The sequence below is a fragment of the Acytostelium subglobosum genome (genome assembly GCF_000787575.1).
Source record: "Acytostelium subglobosum LB1 DNA, scaffold: scaffold11, whole genome shotgun sequence".
NCBI classification, from domain to species: domain Eukaryota; phylum Evosea; class Eumycetozoa; order Acytosteliales; family Acytosteliaceae; genus Acytostelium; species Acytostelium subglobosum.
In genome coordinates, this window is record NW_012236522.1 from 640,313 (window position 1) to 667,365 (window position 27,053).

The 27,053-nt window shown below is 44.5% G+C and overlaps 11 protein-coding genes across 11 annotated transcripts; 2 read left to right on the forward strand and 9 right to left on the reverse strand.

Annotated features, from left to right (window-relative positions):
• Window positions 1–1,055: 1,055 nt before the first annotated feature.
• SAMD00019534_061280 (hypothetical protein) lies at window positions 1,056–4,563 on the forward strand (the record flags this gene model as incomplete). Its single annotated transcript, XM_012898726.1, has 2 exons — window positions 1,056–2,814; window positions 2,903–4,563. 2 exons carry the CDS (start codon window positions 1,056–1,058, stop codon window positions 4,561–4,563), a joined length of 3,420 nt encoding a protein of 1,139 aa, XP_012754180.1.
• A 337-nt stretch (window positions 4,564–4,900) lies between these two features.
• SAMD00019534_061290 (hypothetical protein) lies at window positions 4,901–6,057 on the reverse strand (the record flags this gene model as incomplete). The annotated part of the gene is made up of 3 exons (XM_012898727.1): window positions 4,901–5,514; window positions 5,575–5,667; window positions 5,742–6,057. Coding segments are annotated over 3 exons (1,023 nt in total), but the record flags the coding sequence as incomplete, so codon positions are not given.
• A 465-nt stretch (window positions 6,058–6,522) lies between these two features.
• On the reverse strand, window positions 6,523–7,597 carry SAMD00019534_061300 (hypothetical protein; the record flags this gene model as incomplete). The annotated part of the gene is made up of 3 exons (XM_012898728.1): window positions 6,523–6,840; window positions 6,907–7,344; window positions 7,415–7,597. The coding sequence occupies 3 exons, from the start codon at window positions 7,595–7,597 to the stop codon at window positions 6,523–6,525; spliced, it is 939 nt and encodes a 312-aa protein (XP_012754182.1).
• Window positions 7,598–9,314: 1,717 nt separating this feature from the next.
• On the reverse strand, window positions 9,315–11,333 carry SAMD00019534_061310 (hypothetical protein; the record flags this gene model as incomplete). The annotated part of the gene is made up of 3 exons (XM_012898729.1): window positions 9,315–9,627; window positions 9,713–11,081; window positions 11,153–11,333. 3 exons carry the CDS (start codon window positions 11,331–11,333, stop codon window positions 9,315–9,317), a joined length of 1,863 nt encoding a protein of 620 aa, XP_012754183.1.
• Window positions 11,334–12,867: 1,534 nt separating this feature from the next.
• Window positions 12,868–14,397, reverse strand: SAMD00019534_061320 (hypothetical protein; the record flags this gene model as incomplete). Its single annotated transcript, XM_012898730.1, has 2 exons — window positions 12,868–14,241; window positions 14,326–14,397. 2 exons carry the CDS (start codon window positions 14,395–14,397, stop codon window positions 12,868–12,870), a joined length of 1,446 nt encoding a protein of 481 aa, XP_012754184.1.
• Window positions 14,398–14,606: 209 nt separating this feature from the next.
• On the forward strand, window positions 14,607–15,350 carry SAMD00019534_061330 (hypothetical protein; the record flags this gene model as incomplete). Its single annotated transcript, XM_012898731.1, has 2 exons — window positions 14,607–15,063; window positions 15,139–15,350. 2 exons carry the CDS (start codon window positions 14,607–14,609, stop codon window positions 15,348–15,350), a joined length of 669 nt encoding a protein of 222 aa, XP_012754185.1.
• A 171-nt stretch (window positions 15,351–15,521) lies between these two features.
• On the reverse strand, window positions 15,522–16,193 carry SAMD00019534_061340 (hypothetical protein; the record flags this gene model as incomplete). The annotated part of the gene is made up of 2 exons (XM_012898732.1): window positions 15,522–15,764; window positions 15,825–16,193. The coding sequence occupies 2 exons, from the start codon at window positions 16,191–16,193 to the stop codon at window positions 15,522–15,524; spliced, it is 612 nt and encodes a 203-aa protein (XP_012754186.1).
• A 610-nt stretch (window positions 16,194–16,803) lies between these two features.
• On the reverse strand, window positions 16,804–19,323 carry SAMD00019534_061350 (hypothetical protein; the record flags this gene model as incomplete). Its single annotated transcript, XM_012898733.1, has 2 exons — window positions 16,804–19,168; window positions 19,307–19,323. 2 exons carry the CDS (start codon window positions 19,321–19,323, stop codon window positions 16,804–16,806), a joined length of 2,382 nt encoding a protein of 793 aa, XP_012754187.1.
• A 398-nt stretch (window positions 19,324–19,721) lies between these two features.
• On the reverse strand, window positions 19,722–22,152 carry SAMD00019534_061360 (hypothetical protein; the record flags this gene model as incomplete). Its single annotated transcript, XM_012898734.1, has 3 exons — window positions 19,722–19,796; window positions 19,859–21,450; window positions 21,516–22,152. 3 exons carry the CDS (start codon window positions 22,150–22,152, stop codon window positions 19,722–19,724), a joined length of 2,304 nt encoding a protein of 767 aa, XP_012754188.1.
• A 646-nt stretch (window positions 22,153–22,798) lies between these two features.
• Window positions 22,799–24,148, reverse strand: SAMD00019534_061370 (hypothetical protein; the record flags this gene model as incomplete). Its single annotated transcript, XM_012898735.1, has 1 exon — window positions 22,799–24,148. One exon carries the CDS (start codon window positions 24,146–24,148, stop codon window positions 22,799–22,801), a length of 1,350 nt encoding a protein of 449 aa, XP_012754189.1.
• A 1,019-nt stretch (window positions 24,149–25,167) lies between these two features.
• On the reverse strand, window positions 25,168–26,532 carry SAMD00019534_061380 (hypothetical protein; the record flags this gene model as incomplete). The annotated part of the gene is made up of 1 exon (XM_012898736.1): window positions 25,168–26,532. A coding segment is annotated over one exon (1,365 nt), but the record flags the coding sequence as incomplete, so codon positions are not given.
• Window positions 26,533–27,053: the final 521 nt, after the last annotated feature.

A 27,053-nucleotide genomic window follows, 5' to 3' on the forward strand; every position in this document is an offset into this window, starting at 1 on the left:
ACACATCATCGTGTGTACACACTTCGTCACCCACACCCACGATCACACACACACAAATAGAGATAGAGATAGAGATACAAAGACAATCACACACACATTGTTTTAAATATACATCACCTTCACCCCTCACACATCACACTTTATCACAAACTTCACCTCACTTCACTCACTCACTCTCTCTGTCATCCAACCCCAAACCCACCCATCCATTCTATCATTTCAAATCAATCAATCATTCAGTCAATCATTCAATCAATCACAAGCCAACGACATTGACAACGACGCGTTAATTCAAAACCAAAGTGTTCACACTCCATCACACATATTCATAATATTAATAATTATTTACCAGCCTGCCAGCCCAAACAGTGTTAACGAATATATACAATTCCAATCCAATCCAAATACATTCCAGCAACAGCAAACACATTAGCAGTAGCAATAACAACAACATTTACAGCAATTTGGAATTGAGGTAGTGAGAGACACACATAACACCTACCCCAACAAGCAGTAGCAGGAAACAATAACTTAACAGTAGCAGTAGCAGTAGCAGTAGCAATAACCATCCATCCATCCAGGCGTCATCATATTATATTATCCATATCAATCCAATTCATTGCATAACTTAAAAGTGTCGTTGTTGGTGGAACCTCAATCAATCATCCGTCCATCCATCCATCAATCCATTCAATCAATCAATCAATTTTGGATTCATTCGCCAATCAATCACTACGACCCACCAACAGCGTATTCCAGGATAACAGACAGTAGTAATTAGTATTATCAGACAAAGCCAAATGTACAGCAGTATAATCGACAAAGTAAACTGAGACCAACACATTAATAATAATAGTAATATTAGAGAGAGGCAATCGACCCAGCCCCAATCATCAATCTCATATTAGTCAATACGAACGACATTCCAGAACATCTGGAAACACACCTACCCATCCATCCACCCGCACACCCATCGCCAACGCGCGCCAATCAAATCAAATCAAACCAAATCAAATCCAACAACAATGATCGAATCCATTAAATTCACAAAGAGCATGCCGCCAGCGATCAAGATCAACTATGAGAGCAATAATATATCGACACACATGGCCAATGGCGGAGTGGTCGGCAACAAGCATCTGAAAAAGACGCTCAGCACATACAACCTCACGTCCGACACGGAACACACGATCATCAGCGACAACGCCACAATGATTGAGGTGTGGCTGGAATCGAACCAGGCGCTCTTCTCCAACCTCGACCAGACGTCGATCTTCATCTGCATCGACTCTGAGTCCAACCTGATCAACGCCATCCTCAGCTACAACCCATTCTCCTACGCCACCAAGTGGCGCAAGAACGTGTTCGTCTACACCATGGTTCTGGAGGGCATGGGCAAGAACACCCACCTCATCAAGAGCTTCCACATCCCTCTGCCGCCACAGCTTAACGCCAGTGTGCTGACGCCCAGCTCGGGTGGCGGCACATCATCCACCAGCCAGCTGTCATCGGCTTCATCTTCGTTCATCTCGTCGTCGCCCACATCGTCAACTTCATCGATCGGCTCCGACTCGGCCAGCAGCAGCTCGCCATCCACCTCCTCGCCCACACTGTCTCACGTATCGTCGTCACCCTCATCGCTGTCTGCGTCGCCCTTCTCATCATTCGCGTCGTCCTCCTCATCAATGGTGCCCAACGGACAGCAACAGGCCACGCAGCAACAACAGTCGCCAGCCATTCTCACATTCATCAACAACATCATTCATCGTGTGACACCACAGGGTCAGAACCTGGTCGAGAACATTCAGTACCTCCTGCTGCAGAGCATACAGCGCGCACTCAGCAACTTTGTAAATAGTATCCAACGCGACCGTCTCTACTACACTCAGGTGGTCTACTACAAGAAGAACGAGGGCATGTACCTGCCCACGCTGTTCCTGGCCCAGGTCGGGTTGGACCGCGTGGCCGTTGGCGGCATTCGCATCCCCGCCTCGGCCTCCACGCTCAGCATCGCATCGCGCACCTCATCGTCCGCGCCACAACACAGTTCTTCGTTGATGTTCTTGTCATCGTCGCCCAACGCAACCTCGGGCAGTCTGATGGGCATGGGCCAACCAGTCGTTGCCGACAACGACCAAGACCAAGACCCAGCCAGCGACGACAATGATGTATCATCGTCGGCCTCACCCTCAGCTGGTACACCCTCGACCGGCACACCCTCGATCGTCATCTCACCACAACAGCAACTGGCACTGCTTGGACCAAGCTCCATCCACAACCTCTCGCCCAACATCCAGTTCAGCTATCGCAAGGTGACACCCGAGCTCAGCGCCTCACTGACGTCAAGCAGCGTTAACACACTCGAGCAACTTAGCATCTCAGCAGCCTCTACGAGCGGAACCAGCGAGTCGGCATCGTCCAGCACCTCATCGATGGCCATCCCCATGCCTACTCGCCCGCCCCCTCAGCCACTACAATCATCGTCGCGCTCCAACTCGGCCACAAAGCTGGCACAACCACAGCCAGCTGTGCGCCAATTCAAGATATCCGATGAGCAGCCTGAGAAGCCCTCACTTACAATCTACAATGCACAGGACAACAATGGATGTGCGGTTGTCTCATCGCTGTATGGATGGGACTTTGACAAGAAGGAACGCAGTGGCGAGCCGTTTGCCGACTGTTTCTGTCTATCAACCAACACCCATCCTAACCTGCGTGCTACCCTTTCCATTGCCGATGGTACTGGACAAAGTCTCGACTCACAAAGGGCTGCTGCCCTTGCTGTCCTTGGAGCGAATGAGTACATGGAGAGCAGTAAGTAATCTTTTTTTGGCAAAGCAAAGTCAATATGCACACTCGTTTGAGTTTGTACTAACCCTCAACAAAACTCCAACTCCTCCAGTTCTAGCCGACATCACAACTACCAATGACTTGCTGTCAGAGATTGGATACTCAATCATGGCTGGCCATATGAGGATCATTGAGGACGAGTATTACCAGACCAAGGAGTTGCACCTGGAACCCAAGGGCGCCACAACCTTCTGCATTGGTTGTCTTGGCCAAACAAAGAACATCCTTCAGAACTTGAGCAATGGCACACTGTCATCGTCATCTTCCTCCAAACTCGGACGGATGTATGGTCCCACGGACAAGAGAGCCAAGCAGCTGTCGCGGCCACTACCTCCCCCACCACAAATCAGGCGGAGCTCATTGTCGCCCGACACCACTGCCAGCCCCAACCCTTCCCCTTCTACTTCATCACCCTCCTCCTCATCGTCGCGCCGTAAGAGTGGCAGCGACATCACCGTTTCACCATCACCATCCACCTCATCATCCGCACCAAACTCCAGTCGCACGATTGAGACAATCGCTGAAGAGGAGTACAGCAGCCAGAACGACGCACCATCACACAGCAGCGACACACAACAGATTTCTCCAGCAGTGATCGAGCAGGATAAGGATAGCAGCAACAGCACAAGCAGCAGTAGCACCAACACCATCAACATTGTAAAGGTAAAGCCACCTCCACCAAGGAACTACCTGTCCGTCAACTTGAGCGGAAGTGGCAACAACACGGTCATCATCAACACAATCAACAACAACGTCAACAACACAATCAACAACAACATAAACAACAACAACAACAGCAACATCAACAACAGCAGCAGTAGTATAGGAACGACCGGAGAGAATTGTAGTAATAGTAGTTATGGTGACGCCAACAGCAGTAGTAGCAGCGGCACCAACAACAGCGGCAGCTTTAATGGTAGTGTGAAGAGTGCAGGCACGACGACGACCTCGCCCAACACGGCGGACGACATCAACAACAACAACAGGCTGGCCAGCACGGATGGACAGTGGTTCTTCATGATTGGTTCGGTGGGCGACTGTCGCGCCTTCCGATTGTCGTGCACGACGAACAAGGTCACCGAGATCACCAACAGCAAGAACGCCGTCAGGAACTTTAATGACGCTGGTGGCCAGCTTGGCTGGATGTGGGGCGGCGAGTCGGGCTCCTGGCCATTCTCGGCCTCAGAGTACCCAACCAACCAACGACCCGAGCTCCGCGACCAGCTTCTCAAGGCCAAGAATGACAAGGCCCGTCCACATCTAAAGAACCTGCACTTTGGTTTGGTGCTGGTCAATCCAGGCGACCGCGTGTTCATCGCATCCGATGGCATAACGGACAACTTCCTCAACTCCAACCCATCGTTGACCACCGAGGAAAACAAGCCGACGAGCAAGGAGGAGCTGGAACAGAACATCACAAACTTCATCCGTCAGCAGTCGCCCGAGGTCACAGCCTCGTGCGACACGCTCTGCCAAGCGATCGTCACGCACTGTCTGGAGAAGACGCAACACTTTAGGAACCTGCAGGAGGAGCAGAGCAGGACATACATGGCCATGAAGGAGATCGAGGCAACTGGCGTCAGTCTCTCCAGCGATGCCACCTATCAGGCGCTCAAGAAGAACCATTCGCGTCTCATCAACAGCCAACGACAACTGAAACATGGCAAGCCCGATCACTCATCAATCGTCATGTACCAAGTCCCACACTCCTAGTATGTCCATTCATCACTTGGGTGTGAGTACTGACTGTATGTGTTGTTGAGAAGGGTGTCTGGTCAGGCCGCGATATCCGCCGTACGAGTCGAGTGTCCAGTATTGATCCAAACCAACTATCAATAATAACATCTGTGTAGCATTTATTTATTATATAATTATATATATACATGTGTTAATAAGATCATTTGAAGTTATTATTGAATGGTATAGATAGATAGATTGATTATTTGATTGATGGTTATTTGTTTGATCACTTTGGAGCCATGTTGTGGACGACCTGTCCACAACCTCTTAATGACCCTACCCTGGACATGGTTGCCCTTGAGCATGTTTACACTTTTTGTTGTTGTGGATTGTTACCAGACCTCTGGGAGAAGAACTTCATCACATCAGACATTGAGATGACACCAACACACTTGTTGCTTGTTGCCGACTCCACCACCCATATCCTGTGAATCTTGTTCTCATATAACTTTAGGAGGATGAGTTCCAAAGGTGTATCCTTGGTGCAAGTTACCACTTTCTTCTTTGGAACATCCAGAGAGTTCCTTAGCAGCTGGGAGAATGTGTTTGGGTCCATTCCTCGAAGGTCTGTTACACTTAGATTGGCAATGATCTCCTCGTTGCTGTTTAGAATGGCTACACCCGGTACTCCATGGAAGAGCATAAGGTAGTATGCATGGATGGCTTGTGCCTTGGAGCTCATTGATATGACGTTGGGGTTAATGATTCCAATGTTGCCAATACGCTCATGTACGACTGAACCAAGATTGTCGAGATTCTCAAGCATGAATTTGATAATGTCTGCTTGGCTTAGCAGTCCCCTTGGGGCACCGTGCTCATTGTATACAATGACTCTATGGATTCCACGAGAGAATACCTCTGACAACAATTGGTACATCGTTCCATTCTCATCGACAGGGATAAAGTTATCATATTTAGATTGGTCTAAATAATAAACAGTATTAGTATTTTTATACCATCAAAAGGTGTTAATGTTATACATACTAATGATTGATCCAATCTTATGGTCCATCAAGTCTCTATTCTTCTTCTCCAACTCATTGATATCCTCGCACCACTTTGCAAACTTCCGATACTCTGTTTCCAGCATCATTGAAAGATCGGTCAGAATAACATTCATCCAATTTTAAATTATATTGCTAGCATCTTACCATTGTTCTTTTTGTCACAGTCCTCTGATATGTGTCCTAGTACAGCATGGAGTACATCTACCATATCCACGAATCCAAGAAACTCCTTATCCTTGGGATCGACTACAGGTATTGATAGAATGTCATTCTTTGCAATCATACTAATTGCCTCACGAACTGTCTTATCACTCTCTATTGATAGAATCTTTCTATCTCTCTTTGCCTTCCAATATTGACCTTCACTCTCCAATATCTCTGTGATCTTTACTGTATTTAGGAAGTTTGACAATCCTTTGTTTACAAATCTTTTAAATGAAGGTGAATCAAAGTTGGCCATATTGTTCTGAATTGATTGTTTGTTGGTTTATATTATTATACGAATTAATATATATTATTTATATCTATCTCAATTTGTCGTTGTGAAGTTGTAAATGCAATAAAGATTGAAGTCAAGTCTAACCCCAAAGTCGACTTTGATAGATAGAGGTCTCGAGTGTATATTTAAATATAATAATATTATAATCCTAACATCTTCATGAATTGTATTATATTGTGGTTGTTTGTTGAGAAAGTATGTGTGGGACAGTCCTTTGTTGACCCCGACCCCCAGTCACACATTCATTTCTAAGCCATCTACATTACCTTAAAAGGTAATTTAGGTCTATTCAACCCGTTACCCCCACAATTGTTAAATTATCTTTGGTAGAGTTCCTTCATTCATCCACACTCTCATCCACTTTGAAGTTCTTATTATAACTTCACTTTGTTTGTAATTAATTAACAAATATATATATATTTATTATTATAGACTGAAGGGTAGTACGAAACCATCTGGTTTCTCATCTTGCCATTGAAGTGGTGCAATGAACTTGATGAATCCTTTTCTATACTTCTTATCTCTAATGATCCATTCTCTATTGCCAACGATGATCTTTACAAATGTGTTCATGTTTGTTTGGACATCATAGGCGTTTGCATGATTCTTATCTTCAACATTCTCCTCCAAACAACCGTTAACTGGTAGTAGTGTCTTTACATTCTTGATATACTTCTCAACCATACTATATGACCTATTAATACTCCAATGGAAGTCGCCAATGGATACCTTGATCTTGAAACTCTAAAAGTATGTATTGTTAGAGATTGGTTTTTGGAGAGATTTATAGAATGATTGATTAGAACTTACATATTGTTTCAACTCCTTGACATCGTTGTCATGGGAATCTCTTATTACAATCGGGACGATGTCCCAGTGCATTCTAAGTAGTTCTTCGTCAAATATACTCTCTCCCGTTTGAAGAGATGCACCATCAACTGATAGTCCATTAGTTCGTTTGGACTTTTCTTGGTTGATATATTCCTCCTCCTGCTTCAGTTTGGATAACTTCTTTCTTTGAGCTGTCAGATAGATCTTCTTCTTTGCAATCTCGTCCACCTTAATAGAAATAGCACCTGCACCCAACAAAGTTGATTTCCACTCTTCAATCTCGGTACTCTCTGAGCCAACAAAAGTCCATCTATCCTTCAACTCGTTGGACTTGATTCCAAACTCAGTCAAACTAATATCTTTATCATAAAGGATACTACCAAATATCTCTATCGATCCTACTAACTTATCCTTCTTCTATAGTATTTGATTGGCATTTAGTTATTTTATTAATCATGAGAATGACCAAATAGATATATATACTTACATTTGATTTATATACTTTGAGTTGTCCATTTATAACTTCAACCCAGAAGGTTTTGTTCTCCTTTCCTTTCCTCTTTCCAAGCCATCCCTCTTTGAAGACCGGAACGGCTTCTTGGATAAATTCCTCCAAAGACTCGCTGCTATCTTTCTCAAAGTGCTTGACATGCTTGACATTGTAAGGCATGCTAATTCCTAGGTCTTCCCCATCCTCTACAATCAATTCCTCACTATTTATATAGTTAGTAAAATTGAATAAACAGAATCAATTATATTGTCTTACCTTGATTCCACTGAGCTACCTCTAGTCCTAACCTTGGGTGATCCAAGTGGACTTTCTGGATAAATAAAGTCCTCTAGTTTTCCTTCAGTTCTTGATCTGATACCTCTGACCTCTGGGCTCTTGGGTGACTTTGGTGATAGAGGAGGGGACTTGATTTGAACTGGAAACGATCCAAACTTTGCAGGCGAAGAGTTGGCTCTAATCCTCTGTGAAGCCAATAAAATAGAACGATATGAACTGATCTTGTTCGATGGCTGTACAGATGTTTGTGACCATTTTATAGAATATCTATTCTTATATTGACTAATATCTGTGAGTGATCTTAATTTATAAGTTGGTGAACTAAGGTATTGTGACTTGGGAGGTGGAAGTGATATCGATGAATCCTCCTCACAGACTTTGATTGATTGAGGTACTAGTGCTTCCTCATCTATAGTAAAATTAATTATTGGTTCCATATTGGTTTGAAGTATTTACAAAGTATATTATTAATATTATATAATACAAAGATGTGTCTTTACTATTACTGGTCAACTTGATTTAAGTTGATCTTTCTGTTTAGGAGTCAATCCAATCAATTAAAATTTACAATGAGAGAGTTTTGTGATTTATTCAAACGATGTTGTTCTTTTAAAAGAGAATGTGACTACCTATACCATCATTGTTACCAATCAATATTGATTACACGACAGGATCACATAACATCCTGCCAGACTTGTCGGAAACACTCCCCCAACTCAAGTAAACTCTAACGGTTTCCTAATCGGACATAAATGTGGTGGCTTCACCTAAACAATCAATCTTTGCAATATTTTAGATTGGGCATATTAGTGAGAGTGTGTTCATTTCCCTGACTAGACTTGGATGGCGAGTGTGACCAGGAAGGTGTGGATATTGTCCAAGCAATATCCGTAATTGACAACAACAACTTTAGTATACGATCAAAAGTGATCAGATGATACACAAACTGGTGATATCATTTAGAGAGGTGTTTATTTAATTGATATGCGAGGATATAAGTCTTTATTTGGAAGTCTATATGAGGGGGAAAAGGAGGAGCACTCATTCGAACATACTTGGTGATGTAGGGTCTGACCATAACCTCATTATTCAGACCATATTGTCAATACGATTGCCTGTTAGTTATGTGTATAAATAGATAGAGATAGAGAGATTGAAAGATAGATCAGTGAGTCGAGTGGTTAGTGTGATGTGTCAAGGTTTGACATGAGTAACAATGTGATGAGGGTGGTGTGTAATGTGATGAGGCAGAAGATGTTTGATTGATCACAGAGTAGATACTCCTACTACACCACCTTCAACCACTCCAGACTTAATTCAACTAGTTCGATGTCTTTGGTATAACAATCAACACAATTTAGTGTACTACTCATATTTGATGAAGATCTAGATTTGTTGACAGTTGGGGATACATGATAGAATCCAGGATTTGAGATAGTACTATTAATGGAAGTGTTGTCAATACTTTGAACATGATCAATCAATCAATCAAACAAAGTATTGGATATGTTAATATATATATTTGAGATGATATGTCCTTTATTTATTAAATGTTCCATCCAGTTGTTTGAATGATACTGTCTGTTTGTTTTAATGACATTTAAACGTCGTACAGGACATCCTCCCATGGATGACGGTAGAGTGGCTGTCTCATTCTCTTCTGGTCCAGAGCGTGTCCGATCAGACCAATGCTTCTGCCAACAATAAAGAATCCATTGAGATAGCCTACCTGGACAATCTCCTCAATCTCCTCCTTCTTGAACAATCCACAGCTGTGCAGCAGGTCCAAGAACAGCACACCAATGCATCCGTCTACGTTAAGGATCAGGTTGTTTGCCTTTTGCAAAGTGTACTTCTCCACCTCCAGAGCGTACTCTAGATAATTGGATGATGTGAAATGTTTCTTGGCGTAACTATATTGATTTGATTGATTGATTGATTGGTAAGTAAATGTTGTGTGATTGATCGATTGATCGATCATGATTCCAAGATACATACTCCTTGAGAAGGATAACTCTCTTATCAATGTCATCGGCAGACTTGATCAAATGTCCAATACCTGGGATTCTCTTTCCTTTGGCCTTCATTCCTTCGACAAACTCAGCGGGACTCAGCTTGCGATCGTAGGCATCCTTGAAGAAGCGGGCAGAGTCATCAATGGCACCTCCGAAACGTGGTCCAATCGTCAGGAGACCAGAGACCAAGCTGGATACCAGATCCTTTCCGGCTCTGGCAGCAACGATTGTGTTGTGTGCACCAGACACACAGGGACCGTGGTCAGCTACCAACTTTATACACATCTCAATGAACTTGCTGGCATAGGCTGGGAACCTCCTCTTGAACCACAGCAGACCGATGACGTCTCCAATGTTGTATTGCTCCTCGCACACTGTGGAGATAGGCACGCCGTTGTATGTAAGCTCCTCTCCACGGTCGTCACAGATGGTGGAGATAATGCTGGTTGGCTTTCTGACCTTGCCGGCCTTGACGGCGGTCTTGAAGTCCAGGGGCAGCTCGGGTGGGGTTGGCTCTTGCACCGACTTGACATGGCCGGCGGCGACAAGCTTGGCGTAGGTCTCAGAGATGACGGTGGCAAAGTCCTCGAATGATGTTGGGACGATGGCTCCGGCATCCTTTAGGGCCTTGTTCTTGAACTCGGCAGACTCTGAGTCTCCACCAGACTTGGCACCAGCATGTCCAAACTGTACTTCGGTTGGGAAGATCTTGGCGACGGTACCAGAGACCCATGCGCAGACGGGCTTGGTGATCTGTCCCTTCTTGAGAGCCTCAACGATTCCATACTCGTCCCATCCTCCGAGCTCTCCGAGCACGACGATCATCTTGACCTCGAGCAACTTCTCGAATCGCAAGGCATGGTCGGCAAGCGTTGAGCCTGGGAAGGCATCACCTCCAATGGCAATACCCTCGTATATGCCGTCTGTAGTCTTTGACAGGACGTTGTACATCTCGTTGGACAGACCACCCGACTTGGAGACGAATCCGACTGATCCCGAACGGTACAACTTGCAGGCGAGGATGTTCTCGATGGTACCAGCAGTATTTCCAATCTTGAAGGCGCCGGCTTGAATGCCACCGACTGTGGCTGGGCCAATGATCACCTTGTTGGCCTTCTTGGCGATGGAGATAAGGCTACGAGCCTCATTCTCTGGCATGCCCTCGGCAATGATGACACATGTGCGGATCGATGGTTGGGCGAGGGCCTTGGCCGACGATGCGTAAGCACTTCTGTGCGAGGCAAAGTTCAAGAACACATCGGCATTTGGGCACTCTGCACAAGCGTCCTCAATGCTGTTATACACTGGAATCACCAACTCTTTGAATCCAAAGAATGCCTTGTAGAATCCAGCTGGATGGATGGTATATGAGAGTCAGTCAATCAGTCTATCGTCCGTCCATCAATGATTGATCCAAACTTACCATCGGAACCTGGATGGATCAGACCGGCAACTGATGGAATATCACGTTGAGCGACATTGTCAAAGTCGAGCATACGCTGTACGGCTGCCTCCTTGTAGTTATAGATGAGTGCCTGAGTCTGCTTGGTGAACAGACGTGCTGGAAGACCTTCAGATCTTGGTGTCGAAGTATTTGAGTTCATCCTGTTCCTCCTGTTTTATATATATGTAATTACTTTGATTGATTGATGGTAAGTATTATTGATTGATTGGATATGGATTGGATATGGATTGGATTGATTGAATGAGTGGAATAGTATCCAAAAACGTTCGTTTGTTATATAAATAAAAAGATATAATTATAATTATAACTGGTATATTACTACTACAACTAGTACATATAATCTATCTAACAATCGTTTGTGCAATAATGATTGAACATAATAATATGTGCATATATTAATAATGTTAATGATGTTGAAGGTTGTGGGGAGGGTGGTGGTCAATCACCAATCTAATAACACTAACTCACACTTGTTGATCATCCATCCCCCTACCCCTTCTTGCTTGCTTGTCAACTTGCTTGTTTGTGTGTTAACACCTTGTCCAGTGCTACACACACACTGATAGATCAGAGAGTGATAGGTGATGTCATGCAGAAACGATGACTGGCAGATTGATTGTGTGTGTATCAAAAAACGACGATGATGAGACCTTTCTAAAAACACCAACAGGCACCACAAACACACACACCAACCACAACATAACATCATGTAAGATTGCGTTATTGATGAGTGAATGAATGATTGACAGGTATGCATGAGGACATAACACAACAACATGTCTGATGATCATCATAATGACCAAGTTGAAAGTTGAACAAAGTTTGATAGAGAGAGTGTAGAGCAGGGGTTGGTTGATTGATTGATTGATTGATTGTTATTGTCACACAGACGAGGTAGGTATGGTATATATCGTCGTTGTCTTGGCATACTGAATGACCAATGGATGGATAAACAATGTTTGATTGTTTGATTATATATATTGAGATTGGGATTTGGATATGTGATCATCTCATTGGTGGTTAAATTGTATCTGTAGACTATGTATATATTACTTACATGAGTGTGTTAAGATATATATAATTATAAATATATATATGTACCTGAATAGTTAAACGTACAAGATATACAATGGATGGATGTGGTGTATGTTCCTGTACCTTGCTTGGGTGTTGGACTATTGCTATTGTATACCTCACTCAATGTCAATAGAACATTACTACATTCATTCATTCATTCATTCATTCATTCATTCACAGCATAGATAGCCAGCCAACCACATCATTAAACAAACAATCAAACGCAATATGATAGGAGGGAGTGAGAGAGTGAGAGACAGACAGAGAATGAATAAATGAATGATGTTGGAGTAAGATCAACAACATGGGAAATCCCATCTTGGAGACCCCCTAGGCTTGATTTTATTCAAAATTAGTGAGTGAGGTTGCAGACGAGACCTGTCTTGTCGTCTCGCATCGTTTCAAAGTGAGTGTGTGCTAGTCTTTGAAGGGGCTGAAGTGCGTCCCCCAGCCACACACACACATAATCATCACTGGAGCACGCTGGAACAACCAATTGTCATTTCCCAAAGTCGTCTAGAAGACTCCTAGACAAGTGGATTGACGCATTGTTTATCATGGCTGGCTACACTCATCAACAACAATGTCATCACTTATCACTCCTCCAACACTTTGCCTTTGGGAATTGGTGGATGGTTGATCAATCGTTTGATGACCTTGTCGACAAGATGTGCGCGACCTGTTGAATGCTTGACAAGGCCGCCTTGCAAAGAGTCATCTAGCAGTAGTACATGTGTGTCGTCCAGACGGCGAATGTGTAGCGTCTCCTTGAATGAAAGTGTGACGATCGATGTCGGCAGTAAAGAGAACAACTTTGGATGCTGCGCCATTGCCCTACTCAGCAGTAAACGCTTGACATGGTCAAAGATACCGTTGGTCAACAGGTGTGGATGGTCAAAGTAGTAGGACAAGTGCACGGTGTGCACTGATGGCGGAAGGTACATATCGGGGCATTTGAATCCGTCGCCAAAGGTGATGGTATGGACGCCACCAGGCAGCGAGCCAACAGGTATTGGTTGATTGAACTTGTGCCCAAACCTCAGTTCTCGTAGTGAGCAAGGGATGGCATAAGGTATAAGAGGTTGGTCAAACAGTCGTCCCATCTTTAGCCTGGTAAGCAAGCTGGGCAATGACCCAACTTCCAGGGGCATGTTGTAGTTCCATCCAAACTTGATCGTATGTACACTGGATGGTATTGATCCAAATACAAGACTTGTGTTGTAGTTATTACCAAAGGTGAGTTTGGACAGCGAACTGGGTAGGACATTGTTTGGTATCGGCTGATTGTAACAATGGCCAAACTTTAGCTGTCTGAGCAATGGCGGCAGCGATCCATTCTGAAGAGGTTGGTCAAAGTTGGAACCAAACACCAGTCTCTTGAGAGTCAGAGGAAGGTGTCCAGGCAGCAATGGCTGATTGTACATGTAGCCAAAGACCAGCTCCTCCAGGAGTGGTGGAAGTGTACCGACTTGGAGAGGTGTTTCATAGACCTGTGACAAGGTGAGCCGTCTGCACGAGGCTGGTAGTATGCCTGGTAATATTGGCTCTTCATATCGCAGACCAAGGTCGATTGTCTCGACATTGTCGGGGATCGAGCCAATTGACAGTGGATGTTGACTCGAGCCTAGCCTTAGCTCCACAAGAGACTGTGGCAAGGCCCTAGGGAGAAGCGACTGGCTGAAAGATGAGATGAACTCGACACACTTAACACCCTCTGGTACGAAGCCTGCCTCGATTGGTCTTGTGAATAAGTAGAAGTCCACTTTAGAGAAGCCACTGGGTATTTTATCAATGCGCCAGGTCACTCTAAATGTTTGAATGTCGATTGGAGCACCGGCAGCTGCAGCAGCGGCAACTTCATGTCGATATTGTCTTCTGGCGTCTATATTCTTGGTGATCGTCCTCAGCACACTGTCTTTGAATGACATGAGTTTGAATGATGTTGTTGTATCATGAGTACAATAGAGATCCTGTTGCAATAGATTGTTGAAGTTTAGATAGAGGTAACTATCGCGTCTCTCATAAAGATGTCTAGATGTTAGTACCAAGCATACTCTATCTACATTGGAAGGTAGTAGTTCTTCCAATATATAACGGAGGACAGTGTATGGTAGCTGGTCGAACATCTTCTCTATCCTCTCGCTGTATAACTTGTTGTTGTAGATGATGTGGTATGTTTGACAAGTGACATGCGTTGCCAAAGATGGGAATGAAGTCAACTCCTCAACTTCAATTTCACAAACCGCTGGCATTCACAATAGATAAACAGATATTTACAAACAGATAGACAGACTCATACATACCTGGGCACCCTGTTAACTTGTTACACTTCAAAATGACTGACATTGTATCGGCTACACCATCAACAACAACAACAACCACCACAACAACATCGAATGGAGATCACAACACGAACAATAATAATAGCATAAACAATAGTCTAAGTGCCGATGTAGTCGCACAACTAGGTGATATACTGGATACACTTCACTTAAAGACTGTAGAGGACAAGGACTGTTCAATACGATACAGTGTCTATAAAGGAGAGTCACAGATAAAGGAGATAATGGACCTGATAGAATGTGAGCTATCTGAGCCATACTCTATATTCACCTATCGTTTCTTCCTTGGAATGTGGCCACAGCTCTGCTTCCTGGCACACGACGTCACCGACGAGAACAACAAGCGATTAGTTGGTATCGTCATATCAAAGTCTGCCAAACATGGTAAACTGCTACGAGGCTACATAGGAATGATTGTAGTCGACAAGACATATAGAAGGCTTGGTATAGGTATGTCCATCAATCAATCAATCTATTGATCGATCTATCAGCCTAACTCTCATTCAATCAAACAATCAACAATAGGATCAAAGCTAGTTAGATATACAGTTGAGAAGATGACACAGATGTTGTGCGATGAGATAGTGTTGGAGACCTTGATGACCAATCACCAAGCGATAGCACTATATGAAGGACTAGGATTCATTCGTCTGAAACGTCTATTTGGTTACTATACAATGGGAGAGGATGCGATCCGATTGCTACTGCCTCTTAATCAAAAGTTCATTGATACATAAACCCAACAACGACAACAACTACAACATCAATCAATCAATCAATCATCAGAGCGAATCCATGTCAACACGATTATACAAACACGTATCTTTATTGACTGATTGAACCAAACGAACGGCCAGAACAAACCAATGAGATGGAAGAGGAGACAAAGGTAGAGATCAAACAACTCTTTAGATGTTGATCAATGGAGAGGTGGCAGTAGCATTGATCGAAATTGAAATATCGTCATTGACGCTATTCGATGATCCAGATCTGATCATGACCTCGATGTTGTAGTTGGATGCTGTACAGATGAGTTTGGTCAAACCATTCTCCGAATCAGACTTTGGCTTGTCCACCAACACGAACTGAATACCCAATTCCCTATAACGACTAGAGAGTTCAAGTGTATCCGCTTCCAAATTCTTCATTATCTAATTAATGTCCCAGGATTAGTCACAAATCAATCCTTGGTCAAATCCGTTATAACTTACTCCTTTGTTAAGTGCATGGATACCATAGAGTGAGAGTAGGAGGCCAAAGGTACCGATACTGGCAGTGATCTCGAGATTGAGCCATTGTGATGATATATGTAGTGATGATAGGATGAGGAGGACAGTACTGATTATTACTGTAATCATATTGGTAATGATTGTGCGGATTAAGTTGGCCTTGAATCCATGTACCTGTGCATTAAACTTGTACAATATATATTTATAGTCCAGTGGATGAATGAGACCATTCAACTCATTTGGATACTCTCTCTCTGCATGGAATCCAGACATTCCATTGCACTTTAGCAACAATCTATGCTCTTGGAGGTTCAAAGAATTCCTCATCTTGTTGGATATTATTGCACTCATTGATAATATTTGATTGATTGATTGAGTGATTGAGTGATTGAGTGATTGAAGTGATTGAAGTGATTGAAGTGATTGAAGTGATTGAGTGATTGATACCAAGGATGGAAATAGACTTGTCTATTTAAATAATGACCATTGAGTCTTGGGCCTTCAAGGCCAAGTTTAAGGTATTTGTTTTTAGCAAAGGCCTTTCCGCCTATGGATTGATGGCGTTTGCTGATCTCATCAAAGTGTCCTTGAAAGCCAAAACTTGCAAATGTGATCACATTCCGCCATTGTCTCGATTCAGTGTCGACAATGACGATAAACTAGATCTTACCCTACACACCCACCTACTTCGACAGAAAGTTCATGTCTCCGGGTTATAGCCTTATCCTGTCGTGTAGGGACTTTCTCAATGTAATGTCTCTTCGTTAGTTTATCAGGATGGTTGATGGCGACCTGGTTCCAATGCGCAACCAGGATATTATTAACATTGGATGAACGGTCACTACACAAAGATTCGGAATAGTTGTATGTGCAAAGGGTAATAGTAGGGTCGTTTATGTTATGTTATAGGGATTGATCATCAAAGGGTGTATGTTGATGTTGTTGTGATAAGTCTGATAATTTATCTAAACAAGTCATCACCTTCCTCATTGTTGTTGCCGGCAGCGGGGTTGGCATTGTTGGCATCTGGGAACTTGAAGTTGTTGCCCAGTCCACGCGACTGAACCAAAGTCTGAGCAAACATCTCGTACTTTCTAATATCGTTATCTGAAACTGAACGTCTGGCATACTTCATGGCCTCCTCAAAGTGGTCACGGGTGATCTCGGGCACTGGGTCGACGGCGTCCTCCTCCATTGTGTCACCAGCCTCCTGGCGGCGCTGGGTGGCCTCAATGTCGCGCTCGATCGACTCACGAATGGCGAGCTTGCATGCTCTCTGACAGATCTCAGTCAGATCGGCACCAGAGAAGCCGTGGGTCTTCTGAGCCATGAACTCCAGATCGACGTCCTTGCTGACGGGTGACTTGTGCAGACAGGCCTTCAAGATAGCAACACGCGAGGGCAAGTCTGGCAGGGGGATGTAGATCAGCTGGTCGAGACGACCTGGACGCAGGATGGCTGGATCAATGATGTCTGGACGATTGGTGGCACCAATGATAAAGACGTTCTTCTTTGAGCCCATACCGTCCATCTCTGTGAGAATCTGATTGATGACACGGTCGCCAGCACCACCGGCGTCTCCACTGCTGCTGCCTCTAGCACGAGCGATAGAGTCGAGCTCATCAAAGAAGAGGACACATGGTGCAGCCTGTCTGGCCTTGTCAAAGAGCTCACGAACGTTGGCCTCGGACTCTCCGAACCACATGGTCAACAGCTCTGGACCCTTGATCGAAATGAAGTTGGCCTGGCACTCGTTGGCGATGGCCTTGGCCAGCAGAGTCTTACCACAACCTGGTGGGCCGTAGAAGAGCACACCCTTGGATGGCTGCATTCCGAACTTTCTGAACTTCTCTGGGTGCTCCACTGGGTATTGGACGGTCTCCTTGAGCTCTCTCTTGACTCCCTCAAGACCTCCAATGTCCTCCCAGGTGGTTGTTGGCACCTCGACGACGGTCTCACGGAGGGCCGATGGGTTGGATGTGGCCATGGCGGTTCTGAAGTGGTCTTGGGTGACGGACATGGACTCGAGGATCTCGGCAGAGATGGTGTCGTCCTCAAGATCGATGACGTCCATCTTCTCACGGATACATTGAAGGGCACCCTCGGTACACAGGGCGGCAAGATCGGCACCGACGTATCCGTGAGTCTCATTTCCAATGGACTCGAGGTCGACAGACTCGTCGAGCTTCATGTTCTTTGTGTGGATACGGAGAATCTCGAGACGGCCAGTGGCGTCGGGGATAGAGATGTCAATCTCACGGTCGAAACGACCGAAACGTCTGAGGGCTGGGTCGATGGAGTTTGGACGGTTGGTGGCACCAATGACGATGACGTGGGCACGTGACTTGAGACCATCCATCAGTGTGAGCAGCTGTGAGACGATACGACGCTCCACCTCACCCTGAGTCTTCTCTCTCTTTGGTGCGATCGAATCGATCTCATCGATAAAGATGATGGCTGGGGCGTTCTTCTCGGCCTCCTCAAAGGCCTTCCTCAGGTTGGACTCGGACTCTCCTGCCAGCTTGGACATAATCTCTGGTCCGTTGATGAGGAAGAAGAAGGCACCGGTCTCGTTGGCGACGGCACGGGCAATCATGGTCTTACCACAGCCTGGTGGTCCGTACAAGAGGATACCCTTTGGTGGCTTGACACCAATGTTCTTGAACAGCTGTGGGTGACGCAGAGGCAACTCAACGAGCTCACGGATCTGGCCCAATTGCTTGCGCACACCTCCAATGTCATCATATCCGACCTCGTCGAGACGGTCCTCGTCCTCACGCTTGATGGGATCACCTTCGCAGTGAATGACGGTCTCTGGGGCGACGATACAGAACTCGCCTGGGTCACACTCGACCACCTTGAACTCGACGGCACGCATGCCACCGCGCACAAGGAACAGGTCTCCCTTGCGCACTGGACGGTAGGCCTCGAGGAAGTAGGGCTTCAAGTAGAGGTCAAAGAGGTTGCCGCTGAGGCCCTCGATTGTGTCGTCGATGGGCAGCACGTGGATGCGCTTGCCGTACTTAATGTCAGTGCATTGGTGCACAGAGACCATGTCGCCGAGACGGACCTTGAGGTTGTTTCTGATGACCTTGTTCATTCTGATCTTTGATGGATCGACCGAAGCGTCCATCAACACTATACAAACAGTATCCTTTCTCTTCTTTCCCTTGACGAGCAAGGTGTCACCTCTGAACAACTGCAGTGTGGTCATGGCATCTGGATGCAGAGTGACAACTGAATTGTCATCATTAATAGCATCCTCTACATAGAATCTATTGGGAGCTCTCTTACGCTCCATAATTGCAACGTTCTCATCCTTTTTCCTATTTAATTGTTAATAATAATAATAATGATTGATTGATTGATAATGAGAGTTAGTGATCATGTAATATCATTGTTTGTACATTCATTCATATTCATTCATCATATGATTGAACTGATTGTTTGATTGATTATCATACTCTTCTATATCAGCCATTATATTTTGTTTGTGAATATGTTAATGATTACAATATATTTATACAAGTTGTTATATATTTAAAAATGAGATATATATAATATATTAATGATGTTGATTGATTATAAGTAAGTAATAATAAAAATAAAGTAGTACGTATGTGTGTAAATAATAATATATTAAAAGTAAGAATGAATAAGAAATAGCAAGATGTGTGAGGTGAGGGCAAGCTTTGATCATCAACTTCATCAAATTGTTAATTTATTAAATAAATTGAATTGAGCAAGTCCTTTGTGTGTGTATGGAATTGATGGAATTTTCGTTGAATTTATTACTTTGAGTCAAAGTTGCAGATTGTCAAAGATGAATGGAACACGAATCCATCCATCAATGTACTCGATTGGGACTATTAATAATAATTATGTTATGACTACTATGATTAGGCAGACGTTGGACCAGAAGTAGAAGTTGTAGTAGTCGTAGTAGTAGAAGTACTAGTTGTTGGTGTTGATGTTGTAGCAGTTGGAGCAGGAGCTGGAGCAGGGGCAGGAGACACATTTGATGCGGAGGATGTCAATGACGTGGATGTTGTCGATGACGTGGATGATGATGTTGGAGTCGAAGATGTTGTAGGGCGACTAAGATGGAATAATCGGATATCACTGCCTTGGAAGAGCATGTTGGTGGCATTCTCCAAGTAGATTATGCACCACATGTAGGCGATGAACCATGACTTGGTGATGGCATTGGCATGATACTTGCGAGTGATTATCGAGTTGCTTGTTGTGAACAATCCAACTGTCGTAGAGATCTTTAGGTAGTCCATCATATTCTTCTCGTCCGTGCCTGATCCTGTGCACAATCTCTGAACCTGAGGTGAGAGATGAGTGATCACCTTGAGTATATTGTCCAAGGGCAAGTGTCTCTTGATTCCCTGCAGCCACTCATCAGTTGGCATCCATCCAATCTGTTGTTGCAATGCTGTTGTTGGTGGTGGTGTGGTCGTAGTAGTCGTTGTTGTTGGGGATGCTGAGGATGATGAGGCATTGTCCTGTGTTGTTGATGTATTTACAAGTTGCTGTTGCTGTGGTGGCGTGGCTACTGTTGGTAGTGGCGCAAAGGATGGCGACACGATGGTGAGGTAGGCAAGCTTGGAGAAGGAGTTCTGACTCCTTAGGACAGAGTATATAAAGTTGGTGTTGCTCTCGTATTGATGTTGCAGCAGATTGTTGAACATCTCGAGCAAGAGGTGGACATAGCGATGGTTGTGACTGTTGGCAAAGAGGAAGCGTGGCATGGACAGATGCTCATACAGCTTGATCAGCTTGGAGCTGGTGGTCATGGACAGATGCTTCATGTATGGTGACAGGTTGGCCAGCACAGTCAACGTGCACTCATAGATGCTCTCGAGTAGCTGATTGTTGTCCATTAGCAGACGGTACAGCACGAGGATGAGCAGGTCGGAGTAGCCGGCGATGGGCTTGGGCAGGTCGGCAACGACCTGTTTGTCCGAGAACGGCTTGTTGAGCGAGATGGCAAAGTCGCGATCACTGCTGAGCTGCAGCAGGATGAACGTGCCAATCTGCACGAGACCATGCGTCCTCTGGTTCTTTCTGCCCTCGTCCATGTACTGGAGCAGCAGCGTCAGGAACTCGGGACAGGTCGGACAGGTGGCGATATAGCTAAGGAACTCTTGATTGATTGTGATGAATCGCCAGAATGTGATGAGGACATCACGGTGCATCTCGATCTCCTTGGTCGAGTTGGGCAGGCTGGTGTTGAGCGCCATCAGTGGCAGACCCAAGATCCTCTCGAAGGCTTTGAAGAAGAAGGCATGGTCACGTGATCGCTTCATCGATCGCAGTAGTGACACGTACACATTGACGTGTGTCGCTGGTGACGAGGAGGATGATGCCGACGACTCGTCCATGGTGGGATCGTAGGACAACAGAACGTTCAGTATCTGCACGGACAGCTTGGCGACGGCCTCCTGGTCGTCAGAAAACATCAGATGATTGTAGGGCACGCCCCATCCAACCGGATCATAGGTACACAGTGTATTGATCAATGTATACTGCAATACCTCTGCAAAGTACTCATTCGAAGTCATCCAATCCAGCCATCTACTCCTGTATCTGTGACATTGATCTGTTGTTTGTTGTTAGTCTCGGTTGTTGGTTGGATTGTTCGATGGACAGTTCAAGACGACATACCTTGGGTGACATAGAGCTGTTCGGAGAGACAGACTACTAGACATTGGAGAACTTGTTGCCTGTTGAGCCAGTGTGGTTTGATTGTGTATTGGGCATCCTGCTCAACCTGTTCGATACCATATCCACCTTTCCAAGCATACTTGGTTGGCATGTTTGTGCAGCCAGTGGTGTCAATGACGACCCTCTCGGACAATGTGAATGCAGGACGGAACAAAAGACCCAGTAGAGATGTCATCAACTGCTGTGCCAATGGTGCACCTGCAACGGTAGTATGTGGAAGCAAGTGATCCTTGTTGACCTTTGGTTCGATAGTTGATGTAGTAGTTGTTGTCGTTGTTGTTGTTGTTGTTGTGGGAGTGGTCGTAGTGTCGACGACAGGTGTTGATGATGGTGTAGTGGCGCTACTATTGCTGGCGACTGGTGCGTCGCTGATTGTTGTTGTAGTGGGAGTCGTAGTCGTCATAGCTGGATCAGCAACAGGTGGTACAGTGGCAGTAGAACTTGTTGGGGTGGCAGCAGTCACCGCGACTGAAGATTGAGCAATACTTGGTGAAACGATGTTCATCCAGAATAGCTGATCCTTAAGGTCATCATCATGATCAAAGATGAATGGAATGATCTTTGTAAGAATAGTCATACAAAAAGTTGCATGTTGATTATCAGTCAGTTGCCAATCAATCTGTTTCTTTCCATTAATAACACTCAATCTCTCTATACACTATATACATCAATCGGGGGACACAATGTCAGTTAGTCAGTCAGTCAGTCTGCCTGCATATGTACATTCAATCAAACATACCTTTCTAACTAATATTGCCAAGTTATTTATCTGTTGTGATCTTATTGATTTGATTACACCAACAGTAAAGACATTGTCATTGTAATTATCAAGTATCAACGCCCAAAGATCAGCATTCTCTGGTACAGGTGAACTTGTCAATGTATCAACAGCCTTGACATAGTCTTCTCTTGAAACACCCTGTCCCATTGTTATATAAGTATGATTGATGTGATATAGAAGTAGTATAAGTAATACTATGTATAAGTTATGATTGAATGATTGAATGAATGAATGAATGAATGTATCACAAAGGGTAACCCCTTCATTTCGCGAAGACAACAACACCTTTATTGGAGATTCCTGTTTTCTGAGGATCACTCCACTTCCCCCACTTTCGCGAAAGGGACCACGTCAGAGTCCTCAAGCCTCGCGGGCAAAGTGGTCAACGTGGTGACCATTGCCACTCACTTCCAATGAGTCATATCGACGACCGATTGACCAATCATGGTCCTATCAAAGTCAACTTGAATGTATCTGACTTGTTGGGTTGATCGGTCTTGATTATGCATCCTTTCTTGTAGACGATGCGTGATGAGATTGGATATCCATCATGTCCAAATTCATAACGGATGATACGTAGGTGTATGGTTTCGACATTGGGCAGACAGTTGTCAATCTGTTTGATGTACTTGATATTGTCTTCATCAGTTCGGTTGTTGGCACCAGATGACGATGAGATATATAATGATTTGAGACGGATTGATGATGGTGCCAATTGGAATTCATGTATCGTGTCCCCTATCCATATTGTATCTACACTATGTTCTGCGGTCATCTGCTCAACATATATATTCAAATATTCAACTGATGGTATACTCAATGATTTGAGTCTTTGTGGGAATATGATGCTGTTGTGTGGCTCGATCATGCGACGGATGGTCAGGTCGGTAAGGGACACGGGTAGCCACTCTGGCGTGACCTTTTGTCTGAATCCATATCCAAGTTTGAGCGTGGTCAGTGTCAGAGGGAGCTGTCCAGGTGCAAGTTGTTGATTGAATGCGTCGCCAAACTCAAGTGTGAGGAGCAAGGGGAATTGACCAGGCATGCCCATGAGCACTTGATTGAAGCTGAAGCCAAAGGTCAATGAAGTAAGTGATGTGCAAGGTGGAACTGGATGATTAAAGTCACCGCCAAGCCTAAGTGTATGGAGTGAGGTGGGGAGTACCCCAGGCTGGAGGGGCTGGCTGAAACAGTATCCAAAGGTCAGTGATGTGATCGAGTCAGGGAGTATTCCAGGCGACAAAAGTTGATCAAACCCATCACCAAAGGTCAGAGACTGAAGGGATCGCGGCAGATCATGTAGGTCAAGTGAACGATTGAAGTAGCCGCCAAATGTCAGCGAGATCATTGAGGGCAGTGTGCCAATCGATCTAGAATCAATCATTGATTGATTAAAGTCCGATCCAAACTCCAACGACATTAGTGATCGAGGCATGGTACCTGGGATAACTGGATGATCATAATGGGTACCATATGTGATGCTTGTTATTGAGTGAGGCAATACACCTGGCATAATTATTGGCTTATTATAATGTGTTCCAAAGCGTAGCTCTGTGAGTGATTGCGGTAGCATTCCAACTGGGATCATCTCATCAAAGTAGTCGCCCATTGCCAGTATGGTGAGTGAGTGCGGTAGTGAGTTTGGAGGGTATATGGCCTCGGTCATTCCGGGCGGAGGGTCACTCATGATCAGCCCGCCAGACAGTGTCTCGAACAATGCAGTCTTGAGCACATTGAGTATGGACTTGGTCAACTGTGATGGCAAGCTCACACGTCTGTACCTCAGGCTCATCAATGATTGGGGCAGGCAGCCAGCTTGCAACACATGATTGTAGTTTGATGTCAATGATAGTCTCTCCAAGGTTGCCGGCAATGACCCTATTGCCAGGGCACGGCTAAAGTATCGGCCAAAAGTCAACTGACTGAGCTCGGGCGGGAGTGAACCTGGATCGATATGTTGATTAAAGTACAATCCAAATGTGAGTGATCTAAGTGTCTGGGGCAACACACCAATAACATGATCATTATCATCATTGCAATTGTCTTGTGATGATGGTTGGTACCATGTAAAGTATGTTGATAACCTTGTCAAGAGCGATCCATGATTGTTTGTTATTGATTGATTGAAGCATGATCCAAATGTTAGACTTGTGAGTCCAGGAGGCAGCTCACCAACATTGATATATTGATTGAATACATTGCCAAAGACCAATGCTTGTATTGTATTAGGTAGTGATAAAGTATGTACATAATGATTGAACTGATTATAAAGTGATAAAGATACTGGACAACATTGATGTATGAGTGATTGGAGTGGTGAGTTGTGTGCGCCATGATCATGGTCATCACCTTGGTTGTTCAACTTTAAGTGATATCTTGTTGTTCCATGTAATAATAGTGTGAACATTGTCTTGCATGTTAGACCGAATGACAGAACATCCAGTGCACAGACACTTCCAACAACTTCTTGTCCAAGATGTACATCACGTTGCACATCCTTATCCAGGTAGTTTAATACAAGTCTAAGTACATGATGTGGAAGTTGATCCATATGGATATATTTGTAATTAATTGTTTTGTTTGTTTGTTTGATTGATTGATTGAATGAACTGGAAAGTTGATGATCACATGACCACCATCAGTTTTAAACTTTGGCCACACACCATTGTGTTTGAAGAGAATCACATCACTTACCACCTCGGGGAACTAAGGTGCTCGAGCTCCACCCACCCCGCCAGCCCAGCCAGCCCCTTCCAATCAATCAATCAATCAATCATATGAATGAATGAATATTTATTGAGATGATGAAGGTGTAGGAGGAGAAGGAGGAGGGTACGGAAGTATGAACATTGTTGAACTGTCAGTGATTGAATGTTTCCCAATACAGAGTACGTGATGGTGGTCAATGACGCGGTATTCGAATGATGTGTGACCATTCGACATCCAGAGTAACTTGCGCACACGGTATGTTGATATAGTGCCAGATGCAAGCCATCCAAGTGAGTTGTATATAAGCTGACGTATGTTTGATAGTTTACATGTTGACTTTACGTTGAACGGTGCATTCTCAATGAACATTGTAAAGTACTTGATGTTGATGTTGGGCGACACACAAGTCAGGGGTGATGAGCGCTCATAGGGTCGTGCCAAAGGTACATGTGTGATGGCCACCTCCTCAATACTCTCTGGCAATTGTTGTAAATAATGGAATTGTTGTTCCATCCTTCCCATACTTAGATATCTTAGGTTGGGCGGGAATACAATTGGCATTGACATGTAGTGACCAATCGTGAGTGAGATGATCGAACTTGGCAACAGACCCTTTCCAATCGGTTTGTTATAATGTGTGCCCATTGTCAACTTTGTTAGCGAGAATGGTAGTGTGCCAGGCAGCAACTCCTGTGTGTACATATCGCCCAGACTCAGGTTGCGCAGTGTCTGTGGCAACCAAAATGGGAGCATCTGATCGTTGAAGTAAGGGCGCAGCTTGAGCTTGGTGAGTGAGTGTGGCATGTCGGTCTTGTGGCTAATCATTCCATTGACCAGGGTCTTGAGACCTGTTGGCAGGGGGCCTGTTGGGACGTTCCTCTCATTGAACTGGAGGTGCGTCAGTGAGTTGGGGAGGCAGTTGGCGGCCGACTCTGGGCTCATCGATCCCAGACTCAGCGAGAGAAGCCAGGGTGGGAGCGATCCAGTTTGGAATGGTTGGGCGTACCATTCGCCAAAGGTAAGCGTTCTAAGTGACTCGGGGAGTGAATAAGGAGTGATGTCTTTTGAGAAGTGATGTCCAAAGCGTAGCGTGACGAGGTTTGGCGGGAGCACACCTGGTTCAATCTCATGGTTGAACATGTATCCAAAGGTGAGCGAGGTCAGGGACTGGGGCAGGCTGCTTGGTGCGATTGGCTGTCCGTAGCCACCCAGCACCAACAATGTGATGGAGTCTGGCAACTTGGAGTCGATGTACTGGTTGAACATTCGGCCGAATGTGAGTGAGGTAAGTGTCGATGGCAGAGATCCTTCGATGAGTGGTCGGTTGAATGAGAGGCCCAATGTGAGAGAGGTAAGCGCAGGTGGTAGGTGACCAACATCAACCGATTTGTTGAATGAAGTACCAAACTTGATCGAGGTCACAGTGTCTGGGATAGATCCAGATATACAATTCAATGGAGTATTGTATCCATCACTGAATGTGATTGATGTGATCACTTCTTCTTTTTCATCACCAGGTTGTTGTTGAAGTTGTTGTTGTTGTGACTGTGACTTTGATCGTTGTTGTGATCGTTGTAATGATGATTGATATGTTGTTGTCTTTTCATTTGTTGTTGGACCAACTAGATTATGTTTATGTTTGATCAACAATGTATAACGTGTCTTACAAGTGAGACTAAGAGAGAACAAGTCAATCCTTGTATCATCATTCTCTGCCAGGCACCTATATATAAGTGTCCAAACATAGTCACCTAGTTCTTGCATAATTAAATATCTTTATCACTGCCACCTTCAACAATCATTCAATCATTGCCAATCATTCATTTCATCAATCATTGCCAATTCTTGGATTCCAAGTCTATTCCAAAAAAATGACAAGATGATCAAATATCTGTAGATAATAATAACAAGATATTATATTTTATCTCTATGTAGATACTTTAGTTAGTTATAATATTCGTCAGTTAGAAGTTATGTTGGCCGATTGA